This window comes from Amphiura filiformis, unplaced genomic scaffold (genome assembly GCF_039555335.1).
Source record: "Amphiura filiformis unplaced genomic scaffold, Afil_fr2py scaffold_22, whole genome shotgun sequence".
NCBI lineage: Eukaryota > Metazoa > Echinodermata > Ophiuroidea > Amphilepidida > Amphiuridae > Amphiura > Amphiura filiformis.
This window is the reverse complement of record NW_027305486.1, coordinates 1593733-1620690: the sequence shown is the minus strand read 5'-3', so window position 1 is coordinate 1620690 and position 26958 is coordinate 1593733. Positions and strand designations below refer to the sequence as shown.

The window sequence follows — 26958 nt, the reverse complement described above, 5'->3', positions numbered from 1 at the left end:
ATGTAGTGATATGTTAAAACAAACACACAAAGGGATATCCCAACATCCGGGTAATCTAATTTCTTAGCAACGGGAAGCCGATGCGAAGTTGACGTGTATTTTATTTTGAGAGAGGAATATATTTCCGCTTAAAATGCGTCCGAAATATTATACACCAAATGAGGTATCAGTGCACAATACTCTCAAAGACCTCTGGGTGTCGTTTTTGGGAAAAGTGTACGATTTAACTCCATTAGCAGAGAAATATTCTGGTAAGCTTAAAAAAATAAATAAAATTCTAGTTTTACATTGCAATTCATGAATTTTTAGTTCTAAGTTCTGTCTGTACTGGGAATTTCAATTAAATGAAAACAGCTGCAAACAGCTGTATGCGATCCGACGGCATTCATATCTGTCATGTCTGTGCGTATATAACTATTTTCGATTTAATCCAGATCCTGAAACGCATGACCATGCCATTTTTGGCTTGGTTGGACTGGAGTTGGAAAATAGTAATTCAGTTCAGAATGTCATAAGTTACAACTTGAGTTGGCATGCCATGGGCATGGTCAGATTCACTTCTGCGTCACACACACACGAACATTCATCACACAGTCTTGCGGACGATCATCACACTGTTCATGTTGTGCAGCTGTGAGCCTGTGTTCATTCAATTGAAATTGTCTACGTATACATCCTGTACATGACAATTGACATGGTCATGGACATGGTATATTATAATAACTAACACTATAGAAAAATTATCAAATTCGTGTACATCGTGGAACATACGGTACTCTTTGCGTGGCTGTGCTTAGTAAGCAGTTGTATGCAGATAGCCTCGCTAATATGGACACGTAGAGTACGGTAGCGTTGTACGCGCGTGTAGTTAGCATGATTAGTCGCGGAGTAACAAGCGTAGTTGAATGTTACACGATGTTCACGAATTTAATATTTTTTCTACAGGAACATAATATTTTGCAGTAAACCTTTAACAATTGAGCGCATTTTTAGTACCTGCATGAGACTGCACTTTCCTAAAAAAAACCTGAAAATCATAAAAAAATGCATGTGAAATTGGGCAAAAAGTACCAAAAACAGGCTGAAATTAAATAAAGTTGCTGAATTCAGTTTTTAAACTGACAATTCTCAGGGGCTTGGTTAAGTGCGCCGGTACATTGTGTATTGTTGCGTTAAAATGCAATTTGTCAGAGCTGATTAGCTGCTGGTGAGGTGATCTGCTGTTGCCAATTGGAGATTTATGAATGAACTTTGTGCCGTACGCATTGTTAGCTCTGACTTTGCAACAACTTGACGGTAGTACGCACTCGTCAAAGGTTAACTGCAAAATATAGGACCATGTGATGTACATATATAAGTCCCGGGGGCACTCCAACTTTGGAGGTGACGCGTATGTAGGGCTGTTAAGACCCCTTTTTCAGCATCGCTGTCACCCAAAGACCCCATATTTTTTTACTTAACACATGCTCTGTCCATGCTCTGTCACCCAAAGACCCCCTATTTTTCCATTTGATCTGTCACCCAAAGACCCTTACAAGTCCAATTTGAACAGCAAATTTCATTTATCATGGATTTTGTTACTTATTTTGAAAAAAACAAGGAAATTTGAAGCCATTTAGAACTAAATACTCAATTTTTGAGGTTTCTGTGGCGCTTTTTCGGCTCTCACCCAAAGATTCCATTTAAAAAAAAGGTCATGTTCTCACCCAATGACCCCATATTTTTCACATTTTGCTCTCACCGAATGCCAAAAATCATGCTCTCACCCAATGACCCCATATTTTTACATTTTGCTCTCACCGAATGCCCCTTAGTGCGAAAGTGCCAGCCCTACACCTATATCCATTTCATATTGAAGTGCCCCCGGGATATAAGTACATGTAGGTTGACAGTAATTGCAGTAGCTCTGTTATATTGCCTTAGGAAGCCAGCCGTGTAGGGAGTGTTTGACACACCCAAATTTGTAAATCCGGAGGGGGGGGGAGTACTCAAGTTTGGTTTTGGTAGGGACGTGCCGCTGAGATTTTGGAAGTGGACCCATAAATATACCAATTTTTCAAGAAATTTAGACCCATTGATATACCAAAAGTCAAAATTTTCGGCCGAATTGAACCAAAATTGTCTTCGTTTTTACAAATTTTCCCAAAATTTTGGGAAAATTTTTAAATTTTTGCTAGATTAAGGAAAAAATGGCGGCTGTTTTTCGAAAAAAATGAGAAAATTTTGAAAAAGGACCCATTCATATACCAAAATAGGCTTTGAAAAAGGGGTCATTGATACCCATGTTTGCGGCACATCCCCGTATGGACGTTTGTACTGAGTACCCCCCCCCCCGGTTGTAAATACACACCCAGCTTTTGCCCACAAGTATGGCATATTTTGTACACAAATCTTAAATTTACACACCCAGTTTTTTGAATTTACGCACCCAAACCTTCAAATCCTGCCTAAGACCCTGTTGCCTTATATTTTGCATTCTATGCTGAAAAGTTTTGCCTCATCAATTATGTTGAATGTACAATTCTAGATTATTGCTGGGCCCTGTTTAACATTATAATAATAATTAATGTTTGTTTTCAATGTTCAGGTGATGTGTTATTGAAGCCAGTTATAGCGTGTGCAGGAAAAGACATCTCTCATTGGTTTGACAAGAAAACTAAAGATGTAAGTGCTGATTAGTGAATCACATTAAGGCTGCGAACTATCGGATAATGACATATTCGGGTACCCGAGGTAAATTTCGGGCGGGTAACCGGGTACCCGTAAAAAACATAAAAAATGGCTTTGTAGTGTCCCTGGACCTAGAACTAAATGCTAGGATCATTCGTGGTTGACTTATTCAAAAAAAAAATGTAGGCCTATGTGTTTTGAATAAATTTGTACTCAAGTCATACTCTATTAAGACATGAGTACAAATTTATTCAAAACACATAGGCCTACAATTTTTTTTTTTTTAATAAGTCAACGATGAATGATCCTTGCATTTAGCTCTAGGTCCAGGGACACTACAAAGCAGAAAAAATAAATAAAATAATTTTTTTTTAAATTCGGGTAATCCGTATGGAATTTGTATCCGGGTAGGAAAAAATCCGGGCTGAAGTCACTGCCTTAGATCACAATGGTCTTTATTTTGACAAAGTGCCACCGCATGTATTTAATATAATTTACTACACACAACAATAGCAGTATCTTAAAAAAAGTATGTAAATTACCAAATACAGGGTGTTGTAGAAATCATACATTCCATTATAGGAAATACATCAAATTTGGCGCAGATGTAGACGTACAACGCTGAACAATTCTTGATATGGAATTAAGTGAAACATTTCAATATGATTTCAGATATTTAGGTTAAAAAACATACTTTTTATGTAATTTTTACCACAATTTTTACCCAAAAATGTCATTATTACAGAGAATATAACTTCCTCAAGGGTCCCTACAGTCAATTTTAATCTTCTCCATTACGTAGCTGTCGGTTTGCCAATATACTGTGGATATAAATAAATTCTACGACACTAAGGACAAATATTCTCCAAACTTTCATGACAAATCCATGTTCGCCGGCATTTAAAATGATAAAACTCGGAAAAATGTTGTTTTGTGAAAACCCTAAATTCACCATTTTTACGCAATGTCCTGTAACTTCTATAAGAAACATTCAATTTCAAAAATCTAAAATTTCTAAGAAAGCTAAATATTTGTAGATTTTAGAATGTAAAACAATACTACATTAATAATGCCCTTCATACCTAGAAAAATTCAACTTTTCCGGTATAGATCATTCTGGGACACCCTGTAGTAGTCAGTAGATGGATGATTTTGTTCTGCATATTTTGATACCTCATTCGGCACAATTTTCCCAACAATACCAATATGAATGAAGAAAGAGAGCATTTCAAAAGTGACAAATATTTACATGATAGTGGCTGTTGATCTGTCACCCTGTGATGAGCCGGACCCGTTACAGCTGGTGGGAATTATAATCACCCTATTTGTTAAAAGAAAGAAATAGCCCCAAATGTCATTTTTGAAATGCTCTAATTTTGACATTCAAATTGGTATATTAAACTTGAGGGAATAAAGTTGCATTGTACCGGATGAGGTGTCAAACTGTCAAAATATGCAAAACATAATTATCCATCTATTGATTACTTTATTTGTCTTTTAAAAGATACAGTACCATATTACTTTTGTTTTAAGTGAACAAATACTTTTTTGCGCAGTATAGATGTTTGGTAACTGGTATTATACCCATATCAATCCAAGCATTGGCATTGCCTATCTGGTGGCCCAAAATCAAATTGCGTTGGGTTGGTTGGGAACTGGTGTCTGGCACTGCCTCCCCTTTATTGTTGTAATGTTGGAGACCTGTTACATTACAGCCTGTTTGTGTGAAATGGAAGTGTTTCAATTTCAAGGATTCTGCTAGGATAGAAAGCCAAAACTAACAAAATAAAATAAATTATATTGAAAGTTCATTGTAGAAGGCACCATCAACATACTATTTTTTTTCCAGTGGTTCTACATGTACATGTAGGTGCTTCAATTCACTAGCAAGACATGTGAATGGAGCTTGTAAGATTGTAGAGGCCACTGAAAAAAAAAGGTATTTTGGTGGGAATAATATTAGTCAATATCCATCCTGGATAAATTGAGTATAAATACCTTAATAAAAAAATAACCAAATAAACACATATGGTGCTGAAATAAAAATCGGGAGTTAGTAACATTATTGCCTGTACCAGTATTAACCCAAACTTTCTAAGCCAAAATAAATTTTAAATAAATGAATATTGAAAAAAAAAATTAATTAGATAATTTTTAATTGTTGAAGGTTGAATACAGCTTTACAATTCTAATTAATCCATAAACGTTTACTGCTATTACAGATACGCCGGCATATAGATCCAATAACTGGTTGTGAATTCCCCTACACACCACATGGGAGGTTTGTGCATATCCCACCTGCATGTCCTAGAACAGACTGGGTGAATGACTTTGGTAGACCATGGTGGAAAGACGAATCCTACTGCATTGGTATCCTGTCAGCTAAGACCAGATTTGTTAAGATTATCAACACATTAACTTCACAGGAACATGTTATTGAGGTATGTAGAAGGTTGATATATAATTGGATGGATTGAGCCTAATACACAAATTGTATTGGTCAAGCTAGTATGAGTTTTTGAACTACTGGACAAGACATTTTTTTCCAATTTCATAATTATGTTTTCAGAAAATGTAACTAAGGCTAGTGGTGATAGCTATTTAGACAGCTAGGATACGTTTACAAGATTCTGAAAACATAAAGGGCCTGCATGTGAACTATTTTTGTGAGAAAAAAAGGGAACATTTGAAAAAAAAATCCAGGGACTGCCTAAGTTTGAGGAGAGCAAGAGCAATCACTCTCTACTGCTCTCCTTAAATCTGATATAAGAGAGTGATTGTTAGTTCTCCTTAGTTGACCAATTTCTTCTTACATTCTATTGTAATGCTCTAAAAACAGCTCTCCTTGAAGGTTCCAGGAGAGCTATTTAACACTCTCCTGCAAATTCTAAAAGACAGTCCCTGAAATACCCATCCTATAAATAAAACTTTCATTTTAGTTCCCCCAATTTCCATTTACTTTTGAGAAAAATACACAAAATAGGGCAATATTTGATTGCAAAAGACATGACTGAGACTTGTTGGCTGAAATTCACTGGGTGCAAGTCCGTACTGTGTTTTGAATATCGTGTATGCATCGAGATTCAAAATCTTGGGTTTTGACACAACTATTGCATCTAAAATTTTGGCAGGTTTTAATTAGTCTACTAAAGTACTATAAATTGTAAACAGAATTTTGTAAAACATTGAAGTAAATGTTACAATATGGCAGTGAATTATTTCAAATAATTAAATTGTCAATTTCTTTACATTTTGATATTTGCAGGTCTGCTCAGAAGAAATAATGACAGAAATTCTGGATAGGTATCTGAAATGGAACTACCACGCAGCCAGTTACACTTGGAAGTATAATAGCGTAAATTTAAACATGGATATGACGTTAGAACAGAATGGTGTTGTGGACGAGGATGAGGACTTCTATAAACTGAGCATGAATGATGACGAGTTTCTTCCTGCTTTACATTTGTACTTTAATGATGACTTGACAGAGGCATAATTATTATTGTCAATCTTTGAATATATAGAGAATCTTTGAATATAGTCGCATACATTCTTGTATGATATTACAGTTGGTCCCAAATTAAGCGTGCCTCAACGTGCATCATGATTTCCTAAAAAGAAGCTAAGTTTCATCTGGTGTGCAGTTGACGGATTGAAAAAGTTGTCAAGCTTTCGTCAGTGTGACTCAGAGTTAAGAGTCGCTGTCCTAACAAAGCTCAACAACTTTTTCAATCCAACAGCAGCACCCCTAAATGAAACCTTGTGGCTTGATATGGATTCCCATCATGAAAGCCTCTACTTATTTGTAGTAGCATACACGTATACTACAATGGGCCATTCTATTTAAAATCCACACTACTCCTGTGGAAGATTTTATACTAAAGTTTTCCACAGAGGGGGTAAGAGTTTTGAATAGAATAGTCAATTAGGTAGCTTCTATTTGAAATACTCATTCCAGTTGTGGAAGATATAGGTAAAGCCATAATACTCCCCCTGTAGAAGATATTTCCAAAATCTTCCACAGGGGTGGTGTGATTTCAATTGGAATAGCCTAATTGGCCCCAAACAAAGTGTGCCTCATGCACATTGTACATGTACATTTTAAAAAAAAAGTGGTTAATTTAGCCATGACCCAGGTCCACAGAGCCTGATGTATCAGTAGTTATTATTCATGTAAATTCCAACTTCATTGACCAAATACTTTGCAAGGCATGGATTCTTATCTGATTGAAAAGCCTTTTTGCATGTCTGCATCTGCAGTCAGCCATCATGGTGTTATGTTGAAACAATGTTACATGCACATAGCAATGAGCGATTCCATTTGAAATCCTTTCATCCGCAATGGAAGACATGACCTTAATCTTCCGGACAGGGGATGTAAATTTCAATTGCAGCACCCACCCTATGGAGGAGATTAAGGCCATATTATCCTTAAGGGTTGTACACATTTCACCTGGAATAGCCTATTTGGTCAATTGAGGTAGACTTTTCAGGAATAGCATGTGACATATTTCTAAAGTTTACATCTTGGATAAAAATACTTTGAAAGAAACCAACAGATTTGTTAGGGCAAGCTGATTTTAAGTACACCCTGTATACATGTGATATGACCCAGTAAAATGAGTCTGATGTAGACTCAATTCAAATTCCACATTACCGTAAAAAGATCAAAACTCGATAGTTGGCATATGTGCTTACTATTGAGCGCTTTCAAAACATGAAATTGTACCCAAGTCCAGCGCTTTACCAACTGAGCTGATGGGATTGAGACACAAATTTGCAGGTTTACTTGTTCGTATATAACTATGTGTTTCGCTGATTTGCTCAAAACCCTTTTACACTTTTGAGGATGGAGCATGTTTTATAAGCGCTCGATAGTAAAGCACATATGCCAACTGTCGAGTTTTTACGGTATGGTATTTCTAATGTTAGGAGTTTTTCATGCACAATTTCACTGAACCTTCGATGCTTCACAAAAGTCGATCTAAATTTTATAGTCATCATAAAACCCAAAAAAAATAATGACACATTTTTCGTTTGTTCACATTTTCTGACTAGGCTTGGGTGACATTTTGATTAATCTAAAATGATCAATTTTGCCGCCATATTTCGAGTTGGGGGGCAACCTCATATGTACCCTTGAGTAAATTGAGGACTCATCCAAGGGAATTGTGTTGTTATGAGTTGAACAAGTGATCTTCCATAATCGAAGGACATTTCAAAGAATGGGCTATTCCAGTTGAAATCCACACTACCACTGTGGAAGATTTTGGAAATATCTTCCACAGGGGGAGTATGTTTTTCAAATGCAACAGGGTTAATCATTTTGAAACCTGTATTCCCCGTATTATGGCTTAACATCTTTATCTTCCACAACCGGAGTATTTCAAATGGAAGTTATCAAATAAATTCATTCTCTTTGAAACTCATACCCCCTCTGTGGAAGATACTTCCAAAACCTTCCACAAGAGGATTGGGGATTTTAAATGGAATAACCCAATGTCATAGGATCACTCTGTTTAACAATTTTGTTTTTGTCATTTGTGAAACTGAATGGGCAAAAATTGCAAAATCTAAATCTAAACTGAGCTCAAAAAGAAACTTATAATTTTTTACAACTTGTGAATCACAAGGTCATATCTTAAAATACTGTCAATCAAAATGAACCAAAATTACACACAGGATTACCTTAATACTCTACTCAAAACACATGTCAGTAACCAAGCAGTTGTCCAACTGACACAACAGCAAAATGCACTGTCATGGGACAGCTTCCTGGACTTCCTGCACTTTCACAGCCCAACATTTGGCACCCAGGACAAAAAATCTGTGAGAATGCACACAAGATCCTTGCACAGATGATAAAGCGGTGCTGCTTTCTGCTTTTCATACACTTTTTTCATGAAACAGGGCTGGGCTGTGAATGTGGGCCAGGAAGCTGTCCCATGTCAGTGCGTTTTGCTGTTGTGTCAGTTGGATAACTGCTTGGTTACTGACATGTTTTAAGAGTAGAGTATTGAAGTAAATCTGTGTAATTTTGGTTCAATTTGATGGACAGGATTTCAAGATATGACCTTGTGAAAAATTATAAGTTTCTTTTTCAGCTCAGTTTATATTAGTGCATTAGTTCATAAAAATGGGGAGTCCCTTGAATTAAACATTTAGATCATGCTTCCAAATAAATCCTTAGTCCAATTTATGTACTTGAAACACTTAATGGGCCAGTAAGTAGTTCCGGCACAATTAGTATTGTCGAACTATAAATCGGATGAGTATTTTTGAAATATAAATCGGATGTCATCAGCTACCCTTACATAACATTTGTTCCTTAGGCAAAAAAGAAAAAGTTGCTTGATTGTTCTCATCCGACCAATGCTAAATCTGAAAAAAAAATTGCGTTTTTGGTTTTACTGTGTAAGAGAATAACGACCATAATTTTGGAAGTTCCAGAAAAAGGTTATTTTCCCAAAAATGTTGACATACTATTACTAAAAAGTTTTTAAAACAGTTTCTTTACACTATTTTAAAAATATGAAATAAATGGTATACACAGTAGAGATATATCTCAACTCACACCTATTTGGGCTATTTTGTTAAGCTAACTAGACAAACATGTTTTGGCTGTGACCTTCAAAAACAATTTTAAAAAAACCTGACCCTATCCTTCGGAAGGGATCAATGGGCAATCAAAAAATTTCTGGCCTTATCAAAATGCCGTTATTTTTGTGCAATTTGATGCCAAATTAATTTTTAGTTTGAAGATGGTTCAATTTCATGTTCCTCATGTAGGGGATAAGTTTTGTTTGCAAGAATGTATCAACTTTGTTTACTTTTGAAACTTGGAAGAATTTTGTTTGTATTAAAGTATATTCCAGTTGTTGCAGTTGTATAAATTGTAAATAAATTTATGTACATATCATAAACTAATATTCACAACTTGCTGCATGTGCTTTACAGGACTAAGTGGTATGTACCAATATGTTGATCAAGTGCTAAATTCTTGAAACAGTATCGTAAACGTACGTCATCCTCCCTGTACTGTGCCATTTAGTAAAACCACAAGGCTATGACCACAACCACCAAGAGACACGACGCTCTTAAATCCATGTAAATTTGTGCCACCTCGAGAGCTCCCACAATTTTTCAAGTATTCATAATTTCAAAGTGGCTTTGGTCATGCAAGTTATACAGTTTCACACAAATGCATGGCAACATGACCACACAGTGCATTGAGGGTGATACACCCCCTCTAAGATATAAACTTACAATACTGATCCTACCAATAAATTACTTCTCTAATCAAAAGCAATTCCACAAAATATAGACATTTTATACAAATTTATTATCCAGCCATCGGTTTCACTTACAATTTGTACAGTGTTGTTAGACCATAAACACAGTATAAAAATATGCAAATTATTTAAATCAAGGAAATCATTCCCTAATACTACGTCGTTGGGCAGGAAAAACCTATGTATTTGTGGCCCCTGTACATGTTTAACACAAAACTGCTAACAGGTTACATAAGAGGTTCATGGGCCAATGACATATAGGAGGTTTTTCCTGCTCAACGACGATTAATAATGTAATACCAGACTTTAGGTATAATACAACTCTAGAAATCAATAAAATCATTTTCACAATATATGCAATAATTGATTAACAACGTTCTTTTCCATATAAAGAAATCATAAATTGTAACTAAAAGAAACTAAAGGAATGAAGAGTAACTTTTGATCAAAATTAAACAAAATAATTTGAAAGCAACATTAAAATATTCAGTTCAACTTTGCACATTTTACTAAAAAATGTGTTAGGCTCATTTTATGATAAAATAAGAATTTGTGTTGCTCCTTCAATGTAATCAGTGCGTCTTGCCAAGAAGCAATTCAAATTACGTCTGATCTGTGAGTAGCTCACACAAATGCACTACCACACCCCGAACCATTTACAAACGCACACCTTTATTTGCACATGGGAAAGTACAATAGGCCTACTCATGTACCATTGTTGCTTTGTTGTTATCTTTGAAATCCATACACCCAAATGGAAGCCTAGTCTCCTCAGCTGCCAGTTTGATTCCACTCAGCCATTTGTACTGTATAAATGTTGTTTCTTTTCTTTTTTTTCCATTTTTATTACCCTGTACCTGAATCTGGTGGTGGGAAAAAAAACATACATAATGGACACCAGAATGCCGATTCTGATTAGCTAATGGCATCTGTCAGAAACGTTAATACCCGGGAACTTTTCTTGTGTATGTCTGAGTTCAACTCCCCATGACTATGCTCACGACTCGTGAATATTTTAATAGCAGCCAATTAACGGATCATAATTTGTGTTTGATGACATGCTTTGACATTGTGGGAAAGATTTTAGGATGTAAAGGGCTTGTGTGTTATCATTGACACAACTTTCTGTGTGGAGTGACCGGAATCACACATTTAAAATTCACACTCACTGTGTGGAATAATAAGGCTGTCTTCGGGTGTATGAATTTCATCTGGAATAGCTGAAGCTACTTCAATCATTACTCTTCAGTTGCATTTGAATTTGGAAAAAACTGAGAGTGCTGCACACCTCCAAACTCTGCAACTTAATTCATTAGTACTGACAATCTAATGCAGTCATCAATGGCAAACTTACCCTACTCAAGTGTTCATCGTAACAGTATCAAATTAATTAGTAGCCCAAGATGAGTCAACAATTCACACTTGGTTACACGATAGGTCTGGATTCACCGCCAAAAAGTTACATTTGATAGGTTAAGGTTCACCAAAATTAATTTTTTTGCTCTCCTTATAGGCAAATGCCAGGAAAAGACAATGACTCACCAGAGATTCACCCCTCCAAAAATGTGACTTATTCAAGACTCACCAAATCTAACAATCAGTTTGGCAAAGATTTACATCATCTGTTTATTTTCTTGGGCAATAATTATCATAATCATCCGTTGATCAACTTGGAGAATCCTGGAGTAGGGTAGGGTCAAGATCACATTGATGAATGGCTGCACAACTATGAAACAAAAATTTTTGTTCACAACATAAATGAAATAAAAGTCTTCACAAAAAGTAACAGAGCCATTATAAATATGCCTATAGCTTTACAATTATTAATCGCATTCACAATATTTTTAACGTAGAAAGAACGGCGGTTTATTTATACACATTTTCATCCATCATCCAAAATCGATCAATATTAACAACACAGTAGTGTTTTTAAAGAAAAATACCTGAATTCAATAAACCATCCTTCTATCTATGTGAATATAATTATATTATGTACATATGATTAATAGTTCTGATGCTACAGGCATACAAAATGGCTGTGCTACTTTTTGTGAAGTTTCTACTTTAGTTCCTCTAATCTCCATATTGGTTATTTGGTAGTGACGTCAAAAAACGTCTGTACGTTAAAGACATTGTTTTAATTTTGCTTCATTTACGCGAGCGTATTATACTGTGATTCTGAGAATAGCATGTATGTTACATGGCTACGCAACCTAAAACATTCAGTGATGTCACAACCAATCTAGAGGTGAGAAGAGCTATAGCAAACTTTTTCATTTTACTTGGAGGTTTGACTATAGATAGCTAGTTAATAGCCTTTCACACAACATTTACCCCTATAACCAAATCATTGTGTAATAAGCACAACATATAGGGCTAGCACAAAATCACAATGTATTTCTGCCTTACTCACTGATATTTGCATGATTTTACCCAATTCAAAAGTATAATTTTTTGACAAACTTGCAAGAGAAATAATAATACTCCACATCAAATCGAGCACTCAGCATAATACTGCCTCGCCCTCATCTCCATATTTGGCAATTACATTTTGGTATCAAATTTTCTGAATGAAATTCTCTTTACAGTAACACAAAAGCCTCAATCTGCCTCATCTCTTCCACAACCACAATCCATTGTTTTCGAAGTTTATTGTTTATAAACAAAGGCGAGGGACTGGTCTATCGATATGCTTCAATGAACCACTACACTGGCTTTCTTGTTCTATTATGAAATGTGGTGGGCGATTTAAAATGCACATGCCCTAAGCAAACTACTATGTGTATGCACACTGCAGGGCAAAGAACAATGGAAATTGCCATAATTAGCATGCATTCTGCCAGGCAATGATGTCACATGTCAAGTGGTCTATAAACCAGTATAGCAAGGCCTCATCACACGGTTATAATAGCATGACCAAATCTTCACTCACCTTTTTCCTCTACATCATGGTACATGGTCAAAAATACATGTAAATAAGGCAGTGTTGCACCCAGCTCTTGAAATTATGCATAACATCAAATGTCATGATACCTCTACATATCAACATTTACTTTGTCTTGTCTCAAGTTGACAGTAAGAGCGTGGCGCAGGGAGAGCGTGGCGCAATGGTTAGGGTACTTGCCTTTAGTGCATGAGGTCCCGGATTCGATTCCCGGCGGTGGCGATTTGCTGGGATGTTGACTTGGAAAAAAAAAAGTCTGAAATTAATTGGCAACATCTGTAGATTAAATTCAGACTTCTGCTCTCCCCATGGTTTATTTAGAATTGGGTAATTGTCTCAGTGATGTTGTCCGTCATTCGGTGGTGAGGTTAAGCCGTCTGTCCCGTGTGCAGAGAGCCATACCTGTACATGCATCTCGCAGCCAGTTTCGAAAAGAGTAGGGTGTTAACCCCTGACTGTTCCCAACCCGTCCCGGTGTTCAAATGGACCCCAATGGAAATAAGCTTCAATACTAGGCTTTCTTGGGTTATCCAGGGTTGTCACAATCCGAACAAATAAAAAAACCCCAAAAAACACCTTGTTGGATTTCAGTGGCCAATTCCAAGGGAAATCACCCTTCTACGTGTGCATACATGACATGTACGCCCATGGGATTAGGGTAGCGTGTGATTTGAATCTGTGAAATTCAACATAGCGTTACTCTTAACTTGAAACGAGACAGATTAAAAAAACCAGTTAATTTTCAAATTTCAATCACTACACCTGCTGACAATGTGTGTGAACTGTTATTACTATTAATTGCATTCTACAGTACTTTGATGAAATCACGATATCCTTACTGTTTAAAAAATCTGATATATCTTAGCCTGACACAGCTGCAAAGCATTCAATGGACTATTCCAGTTGAAATCCATACACCCCCTGTGGAAGACATGACCTTAATTCCTAGATTAATTGTAGAGTCACCTATTCAGGTAACCTCGCTTGAAATTCACACTCCCTGCGTGGGAGATTTTAAAAGGTCATGTCTTCCGCGGAGGTGTGTGGATTTCAACTGGAATAGCCTACGGCATTCAATAACCTACATGCACATTCATTGCACAATACGAAAGGCTATTCCAGTTGAAATCCATACACCCCTTATGGAAGACATGACCTTAATTCTTAGATTAATTGTAGATTTCAAATACAGTCACCTATTCAGGTAACCCCATTTGAAATTCACACTTCCTGCATGGGAGATTAAGGTCACATTTTCCATCGGGTGTATGGATTTAAACTGGAATAGCCCAAAGCACTCAAAAAGCTACATGCATATTGCACAATATGAAGAACATGATGACAACACTACTGCAATGCATTAATGAAAATTTTCAGGTCACAATTGATAGACATCAATCATTTACTATATACCCTGTCAGGTATAGATTACAAATCAAGTTTCTGAATGGGAGATTCCATTGGAAATTCACACTCCCTCCACAGGGGGACTGGGGGTGTATGGATTCAACTGGAATAGCCCATTACAGGATATATTTCTCAGAATTCAAATGCTAGCATGTATGTGTGCAAGTATGACATTCAATCAGGAACCAACTGTAAGTCAAGCTGCCAATTACCAAATTGCACGGTTTTTGTTTGACTGTACAAAATGGTGACAAGAAAAAATACATAAAAAAGAAAAAGTATTCACAATGCAATTTTATGTGTCTGATGTGCTCTCAGGTCCCACAAAAATACTGTGCAAACGTTGCTATCAGATCCCTTGATATTCCCATGAATCATTTAAAGAGTTCAAATGCAAAAACCGATACATCCAGTTTTCTCAATTTGAAATAACGGCAAATATAACTGGTTAACCATGAAGAAAATAATGAGAAAATATGCACTACCTTAGCCTACTTTTGGTCATAATTTCAACCTTTTATGTCAGAATTTATGGTGTCAATTTCAAGCCAGCATTCTAGGGAATATGTTGGTTGCAATATCTCAATTATCAATTTTGGCATTTGAACTCTTCATTTGCACTTGCTTTAAAATATATTTTCTTGTCAAAAACAACTGAGAAAAAGATGGATTTTTGAAAAACCGAATTATACTTGTTAGCCAAATGTACAAATACCGTACTTGAAGACAAAAAAGAAACAAAGAGAGAGTACAGTAAACCTCATCTACCTCTTCCCCTACCCCTTCCACCCCTCATGCCTCGAAGAGGTGGTCCTCCTCTCCCTCTATTGTTACCACGAAAACCTGGACCATTATTTCCCCTCCCAAACCCACCAGGGCCACCTCTAGGCATGCCCCTGCCTCCCCTCCCTGGAAATCCTCCTCGTCCACCTCGACCCCTGTCTCCCATTCCCCCATCACCCATCCATGGTCCGTCAGGACCTGGACCTTCCTCTCCAAAATCGTTACCAGGACCTTCTTCCCAATGTCGTTTCTGAGGTTGAAATTCATTGGGATCCAACAATGGTGGGGCCTTCTTTCATCCCTTGAGTCGAAACGATTTCTTTCATCAAGATCTTGATTTGGTCCTGGAGGTCTGTTACCTTCAGGTGGCAGAGGTCCTCCAGGCCCTTTTCTTAGATCAACATCCATGGGGGCTCCTTGGTCAGGAGGAGGACCCCTCTGTGGTGGACCTCTATTATTATTACCATGGAAACGCATATCCTGATCTTGATCAAAACCACCTTCATCTCTTGGTGGGAATCTCCGAAAGTCTGTGTCTCCACGTGGAGCTGCATCTCCTCCTCGAAACCTGTCGTCCAAATCTTGGAATTCTTCTCTATTGGGCGGTATTCTTCCTGGTGGACCACCTTGTCTCATGTCCTGATCCATGGGAGATTGCTCTCTCCCAGGTGGTCCTCCATGTTGCTGCTGGCGTAAATCTGTATCGCCGGCCATAAAAGGATCAAAACCACCATTCGGTCCCCGTGCAGGGGGCCACCTGATGGACTGTCTCTCGATCTTTGGTGTCTGAAATCTTCATCCTCTGAAAACCTGCCATTATCCTCTCTATGTCCTGGTGGAAACTGTGGATTTCTGTGATCTTGATCTCGGAATCTATTCCTGAGATCCACATCACCACCACCGCCACCCCCAAATTGTTTTCTAAGATCAACATCTTGTCCCTCAGCAGGATCAACTGGAGGACCTTGTCTGAAATCCTCATCAGCTGGCGATTGTTCTCTATTTGGTGTGTCTAGATTAAGGGACATTAATGATGGGGGACCTTTGTTGCGTGGCGGTGGTGGCTCTTGTTCTGACCGTGGATGAGGAGGCCTGGGTTGGTTTCCAGGCATATGTGGTTCAGATGGCTGGCCAAGAAGCACAGGTCGGGGACCCCGCATACCAGGGCCACCTGGCATTCTTGGATTTTGCATACCTGGCCCTGGATGCCTTGGAGGCTGACCATGAGGTGGAGGTCCTTGACCACGAGGTGGTGGTCCTTGACCATGAGGTGGAGGTCCTTGACCATGTTGTGTGTCAGATGGCTGTCCATGTGGAGGCCCTTGTCTATGGTGTGGATCAGGCGGCTGCCCATGAGGAGGACCTTCTTCTGGTCTTCGATGCGGATCAGGTGGATGTCCATGCGGACCCCCTTGTTGTGGCCTGTGGTGTGGGTCAGGTAGCTGTCCTTGCGGAGGCCCTTGTTGCGGTCTGTGATGTGCATCGGGAGGCGGTCCATGAGGAGGGCCTTGTGGTCTACCAGGGGGCCCTCTTTGTTGTTCATGTGGTGGTGGCCCATGTGATGGTCCTTGAGGCGGCCCATGAGGTGGCCCTCTCTGTTCCATGTGTGGCATACCAGCTTGAGGAGGTTGGCCAGGTGGATGATGGCGTTGGTCATTTGGTGGTCTCTCTGTGCAAATGCAAACACATAAAATTGGGAAAATTAATTTAACATCTCTGACATATTTGAAGCAATTAATCATGAACTATTAATGCCAAAATGAACCAATTTATCCAGCGCAGCAGTGGAGTAAGTCCTAGGTCCAAAAATCCAGCGAGTGGCAACATTACCATATGGCCTACACTATTATGGATTTTCAAATTGGCTAGTTTTCAAAAGAAGCATCCGAATAATTCACTGAAAGCTGCTATATAATCATGTCATCTGATTATAATACATTTCTACATGCTGATGTAAATACAGGAATATAGTGAAGGAAAATATTTTGTTCAGTATTTCACTGGAAGTTTACATAATGGTGCTGTTTCTATCCCGGTCTCTTTGATTTCAAACTTTTTTCCTTTTCCCCTTTTAGCCATGAAGCATTATCGTGAACCACAAAAGTAGAGAAGGAGAATCAGAACTCACTGCCATCTTTCTTCAGGCATGGGGAATTGTGGGTATTCCTGTTTTGCCCAGAGTATAATAAATTAAGCCAAAGAATTAAGGTACCAGTTGTGTTCACCCCTGTATATTCTAAATAAAGACAAATATGTCCAAATTAAATCAAACAGCCAATACCTGTACTCTTGAGCTCTAATTTAAAAGGGCATTTCGTGATCCACAGCCTCATCCCCCCACTTTTCTCTGGCTACATAATGTTTATGTACAAAATAGTTCTTGCAGATTATTAATTCGTTTAGCAAAGATATCGTAAAATTTGAATTTCGTTCTGGTGCACCAGAACGAAATTTTGGGAATAGGTTTTTTTCGTGGATATCTAATGAAAAATGACATAAATAGAGGATGCTAGGATCATGAAATACTCCTTTAAGACCTAATTTGTTGAAATTGGTTGAGAAATAAAGAAACAGTGATCTAAAACCTAATGAAGAAACAAAATCAAAAGTTGCACTTTTGTGTTCTAACCAATGAAAGCATGACGCTAGTTTTAACATGCTAATCAATGGAAACACAGCGCTAGTCTCTTGTTTGCGAACGCTTTGTGTACAAATCAATGGTGCATGCAATGGAGCAAACTGCAACTTTTAAATTGACATCTTCTTGGATTTTTGGATCGCCGTGTCTTTATTTCTTGAACAATTTCAACGAATGAGGTCTTAAATTTGAGCTAAAAGATGCGGATATTGGCTGCTGGTTCCAATTATGACATGCCCGACTTTGGTTAGGATATACACTTGTGAATGTAACTGGTACCTTAATTTTTTGGCTTACTGTATATAGGGACTAATCGTTGAGGGACTAATCGTTGCTTGTATGCAATACTCGCACACAGCAGGCACTGTTGTAAAATGCTTCATGTCAAAACAGACTGTGGTGGCATCAAACGGATGACACAAACAATTCAGTATTTATCATGCAGAATTGTTTTTGGATGTTTTTGGTCGGCAGGAACCTGAATACCAGCTATTATAGCTGACAGTGCCAATATACAGGGCGGTATAGGGAGTCTGGATTCTCAGCCTCAATTCTCGCTATTCGCAATAAGAGCGCCGCCAGCGGATTTGCGATGTAATCGTGATGTATCATGGGAAAAGGTCGACATCCAAGTCCGCATAATACGAATATTACCATGCTATTACATAGGAACACGTGACAATATTTTTAGTTTGCCAATATAACGGTATTACACGCAAATCGATAGAAAAATTAATTGTGCACATTTCAAATCACATTATTAAGTATTATTGAGTATCGATTAGCGTGTAACACCTTTATATTGACAAACTAAAAAATACTGTCACGTGTTCCTATGTAATAGCATGGTAATATTCGTATTGCGCGGACTTCGATGTCGACCTTTTCCCATGATACATCACGATTACATCGCGAACCGCTGGCGGCGCCCTTATTGCGAATAGCAAGAATTTCATGTGGTTTTGAACATTGTAAAGTTGAATTTAAACTCCATCGATATCGCTGCTCGAAGGTAGCACATTTTTTGTTGCATTGGGAAAATTGGTCAAATACCAACCGCTCGTCGCTCAGCGATGGAGTATAAAGAGTTTGGTATTACCTTCATATAAGCCTATGATCAAGACAGGAAGAGTATGTACAATTTTGGTTTACCCTGCGCACCATGTGTTTTCAATTTTTTAGGGTTAGGGTTAAGTTTGGGGTTAGGATTAGGATTAGGGTTATACTTGTGCGCAAGGTATAATAGAATTATTCCGAATACAGCTTAAGGAATAAAACTGTACAAGTCCTCATTGAAGTCATGACAATAGGACCATTTTGTGTATGCTTACATGAAGAATTGACTCAAAAGTCTTTGATTTCATGCACTTACCATGTGGTGCCTTATTGTTCATATGAGGTGGACCACCTTTTGCTCCCTGAAATATAAGATAAGGATCATACAGAGCATTAGAAACAAAATGAAAGTAGCAAAACAAAGTTTGTATTGAATTACCAAGTCGAAGACCTATTCAGTGATCACAGCGAAGGTGTAAAAATTTAAATTTGTTTATAAATTGCCAAAGAGTGAAGGATAAAATAAGTCATTAAAAAATTGTCATTAGGTATTTTTGCTTTGAGCTGCTAGTCAGTGGCTGTGGCTTAGCTTGTTAGCGCTGAATTTCATTGGCTTCTTCATGGCGTGTATCACATGGTAGATAACTGCGTCATTGTAGAAGACGCTTGTCTAAGTGTGTATGTAGCGCATTCTATAATAATACGCGAATGAGATCGCAGTATGCGCAACTAAAAAGGGAAACAAGTTTCGTTCATTTCAGAAAAAGGTTTTCATGACGGTAATTTTTGCTAAAAAAACAGTGGTTGGTTATTAAAATAATATATGACTAAGAATGTGCGCCGGCATCCACTACTCAAAATATTGGACCTGCCTGTCGTCTATCACACGGTAGAGGATAGTAACAATAAAAATTCATATCTTTTATTCTCTAAATATTTGGCAAAAAACGCGGAAAACAGCAGTGTTGATCAATGTATATAAATGTACTTTTTGTGTATTTAAGCTTCTCACATAATCTATGAAATGACATGACCTGTACAGGTCAACAGTTCAAATCCATGAATGTCAACTCGGATTCACTCACCTGTGGTGCGATACCAGGTGCCTTTAATTTGTCCCACGCTTTCTGGAATTCATCTGGAATGGGTTTGGCATAGGGGACTTTACGTTGTGGTTGTGGCTTGAGACGTGCAAGCTCTTCTGCCGAGGAATCCAAACCTGGGATGGAGGTATCAAGTCCTTCCATTTCTTCTTCTGTGAGATTAAGTACAAAATTAAAAAAACAAACATTTAAGACTTATTAAGACGCAAATTAATGCTCGATTTCGGACCCTTTCCGATGAATGATGGAGGTACATTAATTGGTCTCCTTGACTGATAAAACCAAGATGGTAGATTTGCCATAGCATTTAATACATATGGTGTAATCTTAAGTCTTATTTTTTACATCATATCTTTGATTTTGGGAGAAGTATGTTAGAAACTTAGTCAAAATGCTAGACAATTTAGAAATTTGTTTTATTGATGTGTATGGCTTTAGTTAGCGTACTCCACATACTATTCTTAAATTTGCTTGATTTTGGACTAGCTTAATTGGCCCAAGTTGGAATCACAAGATGGGTTACTGCCTGATTTTCCTCCCAAGAAAGCAACACCAATCCTAAACCAGCTCTCTCTGGTTCTGTTATAATATTACACCAGAGGTTGGCAAACCCCCTGCAGACGTGCCGAAAGTGGCACATGATATGGCAACTGTCCATCTTTCCATTCTTTTTTCCATGTTCCAACATCACAAATGTAAACTACACTATGACCATTTTGTGTTATTTCACACGTCAATAAAGACCCAACTTAAGTCTGCGTAAATTCACAAAAGCGTGTGTCAGTCAAGCATACGCAAACCGTAAGTCACTACCTAACTTGATGTAAAACTAGGTATAGTCCCAAAACCGGACACATTCTTCACTTCATGGCACGAACAACCAAGTAAATCTTTGACAGTGGCACTGTGCTTCACTGTGATCCTTATACTTTTTCCATTTAAAAATTTTATAGATCATATGTGATGTGATCAAGCAAAATCAGTTGGAACTCGGAAATATTGATTCTGAGATATAGCCAAACATAGGCAATATTTCCTTTTGTTTTCTATTGTTTTGGAAACTCTTTAATTGCTCATATCTTTGGCACTGGTTGTTCAATTTCAATGGGATTTTCTGCAAAATGCAGCTTTGCAAATGTTTTTTACTATCCTATAAGAAACTGAAAATTTAATTTTTCCGAGTTCCGACTGATTTTGCTTGATCGCATCACATATGTCTACTTACCATCTTCTTTCTTGAGATGTTCAGGGAGACCAAACTCTAATCCCAAACCTGGCACTACTGGTCCAGCTGAAGCATCATCATCTACAAAACAAGGAAAAAACATTGAATCCACTACGGTTAGAACAATTAATAATAAAAATTCCTTTAAAAAAGGAATAGGGTGCCCAACTCCTGACTACTACAGATCAGGTTACTTTTTGTATGAGAGCCAGGAAAACACTTAATTAGGGCTAAAAAAGCCTTCAGGTGCAATTATTTTTTTTAAGTTCCTGAAATTTCTCATCTTCTGTTTGGCCAAAGTGACAAAGCTTGCCAGATTTTCATTAAATAGGTCTTTTTGGTAAACAAACTTTTGGAAAAATGGAAAAATATAGAACGGGTCTTGGAAACCAAGTCTTACATAATGTGTACCCAAAATTAGGGGACTGCTTTTTACCTGGACTCTAAAATATATCATCATCATTTCAAAGGGCATTTTGTGATCCACAGCATCAGATTTTTATACCACTAGAAATCTCTGGCTACATAATGTTTATGTGCAAAAATGTTCTTGCAGATTAATAATTCGGAATAGCAAAAATACAGTGAAATTTGAATTACGTTCTGGTACACCAGAACGAAATTACAACACACTGGCTATTGAGCAGTGTAATACTGTAAAAAAGTTAATTTCGCGAACAATTTAATTTCGCGAGCACCTCCAATTCGCGAAATTAAATTGCCGCAAAATTACATTTGTGAAAATACACTTGTAACTGGTGCGAATTTCATGAATTTGGCAACCCTAACAACCAATTAATTCTTGAATATTACTATTTTTAACCATAATATCGTAATGTTATGGCATAAATTATTATTTGTTAGTCATTTACCTTGTAACATCATTAACATAACTTCGTTTATCAAGACAATGAAGGATCATATAAATTCAAAAAAACTTTATTTTCAAGTATTCTTGCTGGAGGATTGATTTGCTTGTGTTGATACATTCAGTGCTTTGAAAATAGTGACTCTGACGTTTTTGGCACAAGTTTCCTTTCCCTCGTATCATTTGTGTCAAAATAACTTCTGAATGTTTTTAAATATTTTTTTCACACCTTAGAAATGATAAAAATATTATTGTTTAGTGTTGTAGGAGGAAAAAATCAAGCTTTAAAACAAAACTATGTTTCCAGGCATGGTGGGATATATCCAAAATGGCAGTCTCCATTGTAAAACGTGTTGGTCAAAGTTCGCAAATAGAAATATTTCTTCATAGTTTGCATTTAAGTTCCGAGAATAAAACCGGCATATTTCGTTTCTAAATCAATTGCAACATTGTTGGGAAAGGTAAGATGAAAATTCTAACCGAAAATAAAGAAAATTGAGGTTATGAATTGGGAGGAAACTTTGACAGGGAATACAGTGCATTTTAAGCTTCTAATTTTTTTTTTTTTTTGATTCGCAAAATTAAATTGTCGCGAAAATGTGGCTTATTGACGATTCGCGAAATAAAGTTGCCCCCAAAAATGTTTTACAGTAAAACTCGCAAATGCAAAATTGGAATCAAATGAAATTTTGGGAATAAGCTTTTTTCGTGAATATCTACTGAAAAATGACACAAAAAGAGAATGCCAGGATCACAAAATACTCCTTTAATAGAAATGCTTGGTAGAGAATTAAACATGATAGCGTACCATATTCCAACATTTCCTCTGCAGTACCGATAGGTAGTGTGTTCAAGTTGTATCTGTCTCTCATTCTGTCACCAGGTCTATTTCGTGCCCAAAATTTGCTGCAAGTAGAAACACATGAGATTAGTTAAGCCTTTACAATTATATTGATGAACAGATATTATATTCTTCATAAAATTTCATTACTATGAAATAGATGCATTTGTAAGATTGTAGATTAATGTCTACAAAGTAGACTTTATGAAAGTGTCACAACAGTGAGTAATTTTGGATAATTTGTCAATCAGAAAATCTAATCAATTTCATAAACTATACTTTCTTTTACTCACTTTTTACAAAACCAAGCGCTTTTCAAATATTAATAGTTTCCAACACTTCTTTTGTAATTACACTCATTGCTTTTCTGATGAACACATGCAAAAGCATTTGTTTTCAGTTCCAATTGGTCACAAATTTATAGTTTAAATCACACTAAAACCAGCATGGGGTGTGAGCTGTATTAGCTGTGACATTGATTCCACAAATCCAAAATTGGAATAATGCTGTGCATTAAATTTCATAACATAGTTGATAAGCACCTTTCAGTCCATTTGTCTGAAGGTTTATTGGTCCAAAAAGAAAAGGGTTAAACTTACGATTTAGGTCATTTTAGGTTATTATTAGGGATAAGGTTAGGGTTAGCATTAGGGTTAGTCTTAGGAATAGGGTTTGGCTAGGGTCAGAGTTCAGGGTCATGTTTAAGGTTAAGATTAGGGCACGAGGTCATGATTAGGGTTAGGGTGAAGTTGAAGTTTGAGGTTAGAGTAAGGGTTAGGGAATAAAAGTAAATGGGTTTTCGGACTAACAAACTTCGGACTATTGACCTGTAACCCTGTAAATGACATAATCACCTGAAATGCAAGTTATGCCAAATTTATTTAGGGTCGCCACACCTGCAGGCTGGGTGGGTAACTTTGGTTTTCACACTACAGTACTTACATAGAATGATCATTAGAGCCTGAGCATAGTATATGACCCAGCGGATGCCATGCTAGACTCCACACAATACTGTCATGAGCTGACTCAATGGCTCCAACCTCCTTGTCATTGCTACAACAAAAATAGTTATAAAATAAATAATAATAGTCAAAACAATTCATATGACCAATACTATTACAAGTAGAGAGAATCCATAGATTTAAGTGGGGTTTTCTGATACTCAAAAAACTACAAATAGCTCTTTATTTTTTTATACTGACTCCAGGGGATGATATTATTTTTTATTTCTTTTTGCAGAACAAATCTCTTATTGAAATCATGGTTTTTATCAGCACTTAGCAGATTGTGTAGCACAGAGATGGGACAACATTTTTACCCATAAGCCCAAAAATATTTGTTACCAAATTATGTGGGCCTCACACGCTTCAAGTATAGGCGAAAGTAGACCATGACATTCTGCGATAAAGCGACTTTACACAATGGGTACAATAACAGGCTAATAACTAAGGGTACTTTTGTTCAAAAACCTCGCTTATTGGGTTTAAAGAAAACACAATCAGAAACATTTCTAGATGCTCTCGCGGCCCACCGGCTGTAGGTTGCCCACCCCTGGTGAAACACTTAACAGCTTATATGGTTATACAGCTTATAGTCTGGTTTATATCAATTCACAGTAGTATGCGAAAAACACAAATATCCACTGCTAGGACTAGGCACACAAATGCATTAGCTGCCTGGTGAACAAAAGGGTTAAATGCCATGGTTAAACAAAGACAATTGACACGTTTGTGCTCTGGGCAGCCAATGCAGTTAGTCATTGTGTGCTACAAGAAGTTGATATGATACCCCTATGAGAAGAAGTCTTTTTTTTTTCATCTAAAAAAAATCAACTCTTACCCGATTTGCCAGAAGAGAAGTGAGCCATCAGACCCACCGCTTACAAACAGATCCTCATGGATAGGATGCCAGGAGATTGCTGCAAAAACAAAAATAGCAAGAAATATATCTTTCAAAATTCTTATGTCAACACGACAGAGTCCAATATCAGTCTATATGCTGCTCTTCCATATTCTGTTATTCTATACTGAACTAAACGGCACAAATACCTATTTTACTCAGTGGTGGCACCACAGGGGGCATGGCAATTTTGCTGCCACCACGTCTGCCTTATGGCTTTACCCCAGTTGCTCCTCTCCCATCAAAACAGAGTTCATGCAAAAATTCCACTTGTGTGTCAAAATTGATATATACTTTAAGGGTAATTTTCACACATCCCCTGAAATTATCTGTGGCAGAAAAATTGGGGCCAACCCTGATTATTATAGGTCTACATCCATCTTATTATTTTTGGGGGGGGGGGTGCAGGGGAACTGTTGGTTGGGTAGCATTGTTTTTAGCAGGTAGCATTCAATTACAGGAGCCCCCATCTTGTGTCAAATTGCCATTCAAATAGGGAAGGAAGCTAGGTAAAAAGTACTATATAATCCATACCATGGTCAATAGAAATTTTGTTTTGACTGGTTGTCATGACATTCATTCTGAATGAAATTTCAAATGCACCTACCTGTTGCCTCTTTCTTATGGCCCCTGAATACGTACATCTCCTTCATTGTCCTGATATCAAATAATTTACACAGATGATCCCTAGATGCCGTCAACAACCAGTTGCCGTTCTGATTCCATTTCAAGCCCATCACTGTGTTCTTGTGCGCATGCAGTGTTGCCAACGAGTTGCCGGTGCGGGGATCCCATAGCTTGATGGGTTGCTGGTTGTCTTTGCTACCTGAGACTACGAGGCCTTTCTGTGGGTGCCAGTCAACCGCTCTGACGTCTGCACCGTGACCTGGATCACAAGATGGGAATTTGATTTGAATATATTGACACCCATGGCTCCATATTTATATTTTCCCAAGGTGTTGCAGCACAGCCTAAATATACAGAAACTTGCAGTGCATCATGAAAACACTTATGAAGTCCTTAAAGGCCTATATTCAGTGATTAGCTCATTCAGAAATTTTTTTTAAATTTTAAAATTCAGTTTGTGGTACCTTTATTAGTAGAATAGATGTGCTAACATAGCCTGTTATTGGTTAAGACGAAAGCAGTGTATGAAAGACAAAATATGACATTTTATTTAAGCTGTAATATCTCTACTAAGTATAGATATTACGACTCAAGATTGAGAGCAGCTTTCGATTTATTTCCAATATTTTGCATTGTGCTTCATAGCCTATATATTGTGACTTGAAACACTATACACTGATCCTAGTCACATAAAAAGTTTTTCTTGTTGATTGGTGGTGCACTGTAAAGAAATCTCAATTTTCGAGAGTAAAACTAGAATTTAGGAGAAAACCTTCTAATACTTCATTTTATTACTATTTTGTCCTGCAAAAAAGTACTTGTAATTCTATAGCGTTATCCTTTTAATTATAAGCTAGCAGATGCAAACTAGATTTCAGACACAAGTAGTAAACAAGTGTCAAAAATCCAAAGCAAAAGCTGATAATCGTGTTGGAAAAGGTTAAGGGATAGCCTGGGTCCTAAAAGTGAATTGTATATTACTTTATGCAGGTGTTCATGTTGGGGTGGGTGGATTTGTTTACAGCGCTAAACAAGGTCCATGGTTGGCTGCAGTTCAGTCAGGTGTGTTCAGTCAGATGATGTCCTCGGTGTAAGGCTTTTTACCTGACGTCCATGTTTGATAGTAGAAAAATGTAGGAGTGTGTGTAGGTTTGATGCTGCATCTGCAGTAACCACTTGTTACAAATAACTAGAAGGGGTTTGGTGTACTGTCTGTGATGCAGCATTTGCCACAAGTGTGCATGTGCATTGGTAAATGCCAGCATATGAAGACCCGTACCAGAACACACCCTACACAAACGAGGATGCACACCTAACCGAGGGCGTAACCGAGGACGTCCTCGGTTGAACTGACCTTACCAGGAGATCTCAAATAGCATAAAAACACCTTTGGGGGGGGGGTTATGGACAGGTCCACAGACAGTTGTAAGTATCCAATCCCCGCAACGTGTGTAAATGAGGTCCATGGTATGTCGATTAATTGCTGATGTGTGCGTCCTCGGTTAGATAGGATTTAGCAAAAGAGAGGAAAGTTAAAAGTCAAGGTCCTCGTTTGACGGCATTTACAAACAGGGGTGTGAGGGTGTGTGTGGGGGGGTGTCGGGG

The 26958-nt window shown here is 37.6% G+C and overlaps 2 protein-coding genes across 2 annotated transcripts in view; one reads left to right on the top strand and one right to left on the bottom strand.

The window, feature by feature from the left end:
• The first annotated feature begins 48 nt into the window (after positions 1–48).
• On the top strand, positions 49–6769 carry LOC140143476 (cytochrome b5 domain-containing protein 1-like). Its single transcript, XM_072165309.1, has 4 exons — positions 49–251; positions 2588–2664; positions 4893–5111; positions 5936–6769. The coding sequence occupies exons 1-4, from the start codon at positions 134–136 to the stop codon at positions 6164–6166; spliced, it is 645 nt and encodes a 214-aa protein (XP_072021410.1). The 5' UTR covers positions 49–133; the 3' UTR covers positions 6167–6769.
• A 6507-nt stretch (positions 6770–13276) lies between these two features.
• Positions 13277–26958, bottom strand: part of LOC140143478 (pre-mRNA 3' end processing protein WDR33-like) — a 62540-nt gene continuing 48858 nt past the window's right edge. The window contains exons 9-16 of the mRNA XM_072165311.1: positions 25334–25612; positions 24667–24745; positions 23770–23880; positions 22795–22892; positions 21119–21199; positions 19876–20045; positions 19107–19152; positions 13277–16765 (exon numbers count right to left, since the gene is read on the bottom strand). Coding sequence (XP_072021412.1) covers positions 15729–16765; positions 19107–19152; positions 19876–20045; positions 21119–21199; positions 22795–22892; positions 23770–23880; positions 24667–24745; positions 25334–25612 — 1901 coding nt within the window. The 3' untranslated portion in view covers positions 13277–15728. The remainder of the gene's footprint in view (positions 16766–19106; positions 19153–19875; positions 20046–21118; positions 21200–22794; positions 22893–23769; positions 23881–24666; positions 24746–25333; positions 25613–26958) is intronic.

Coding starts and splice junctions, on each gene's coding strand:
- LOC140143476 (XM_072165309.1), top strand. CDS start 134: ATGCGTCCGAAATATTATACACCAAATGAGGTATCAGTGCACAATACT. Junction 252..2,587: donor ATTAGCAGAGAAATATTCTG/GTAAGCTTAAAA, acceptor TTCAATGTTCAG/GTGATGTGTTATTGAAGCCA. Junction 2,665..4,892: donor TTGACAAGAAAACTAAAGAT/GTAAGTGCTGAT, acceptor CTGCTATTACAG/ATACGCCGGCATATAGATCC.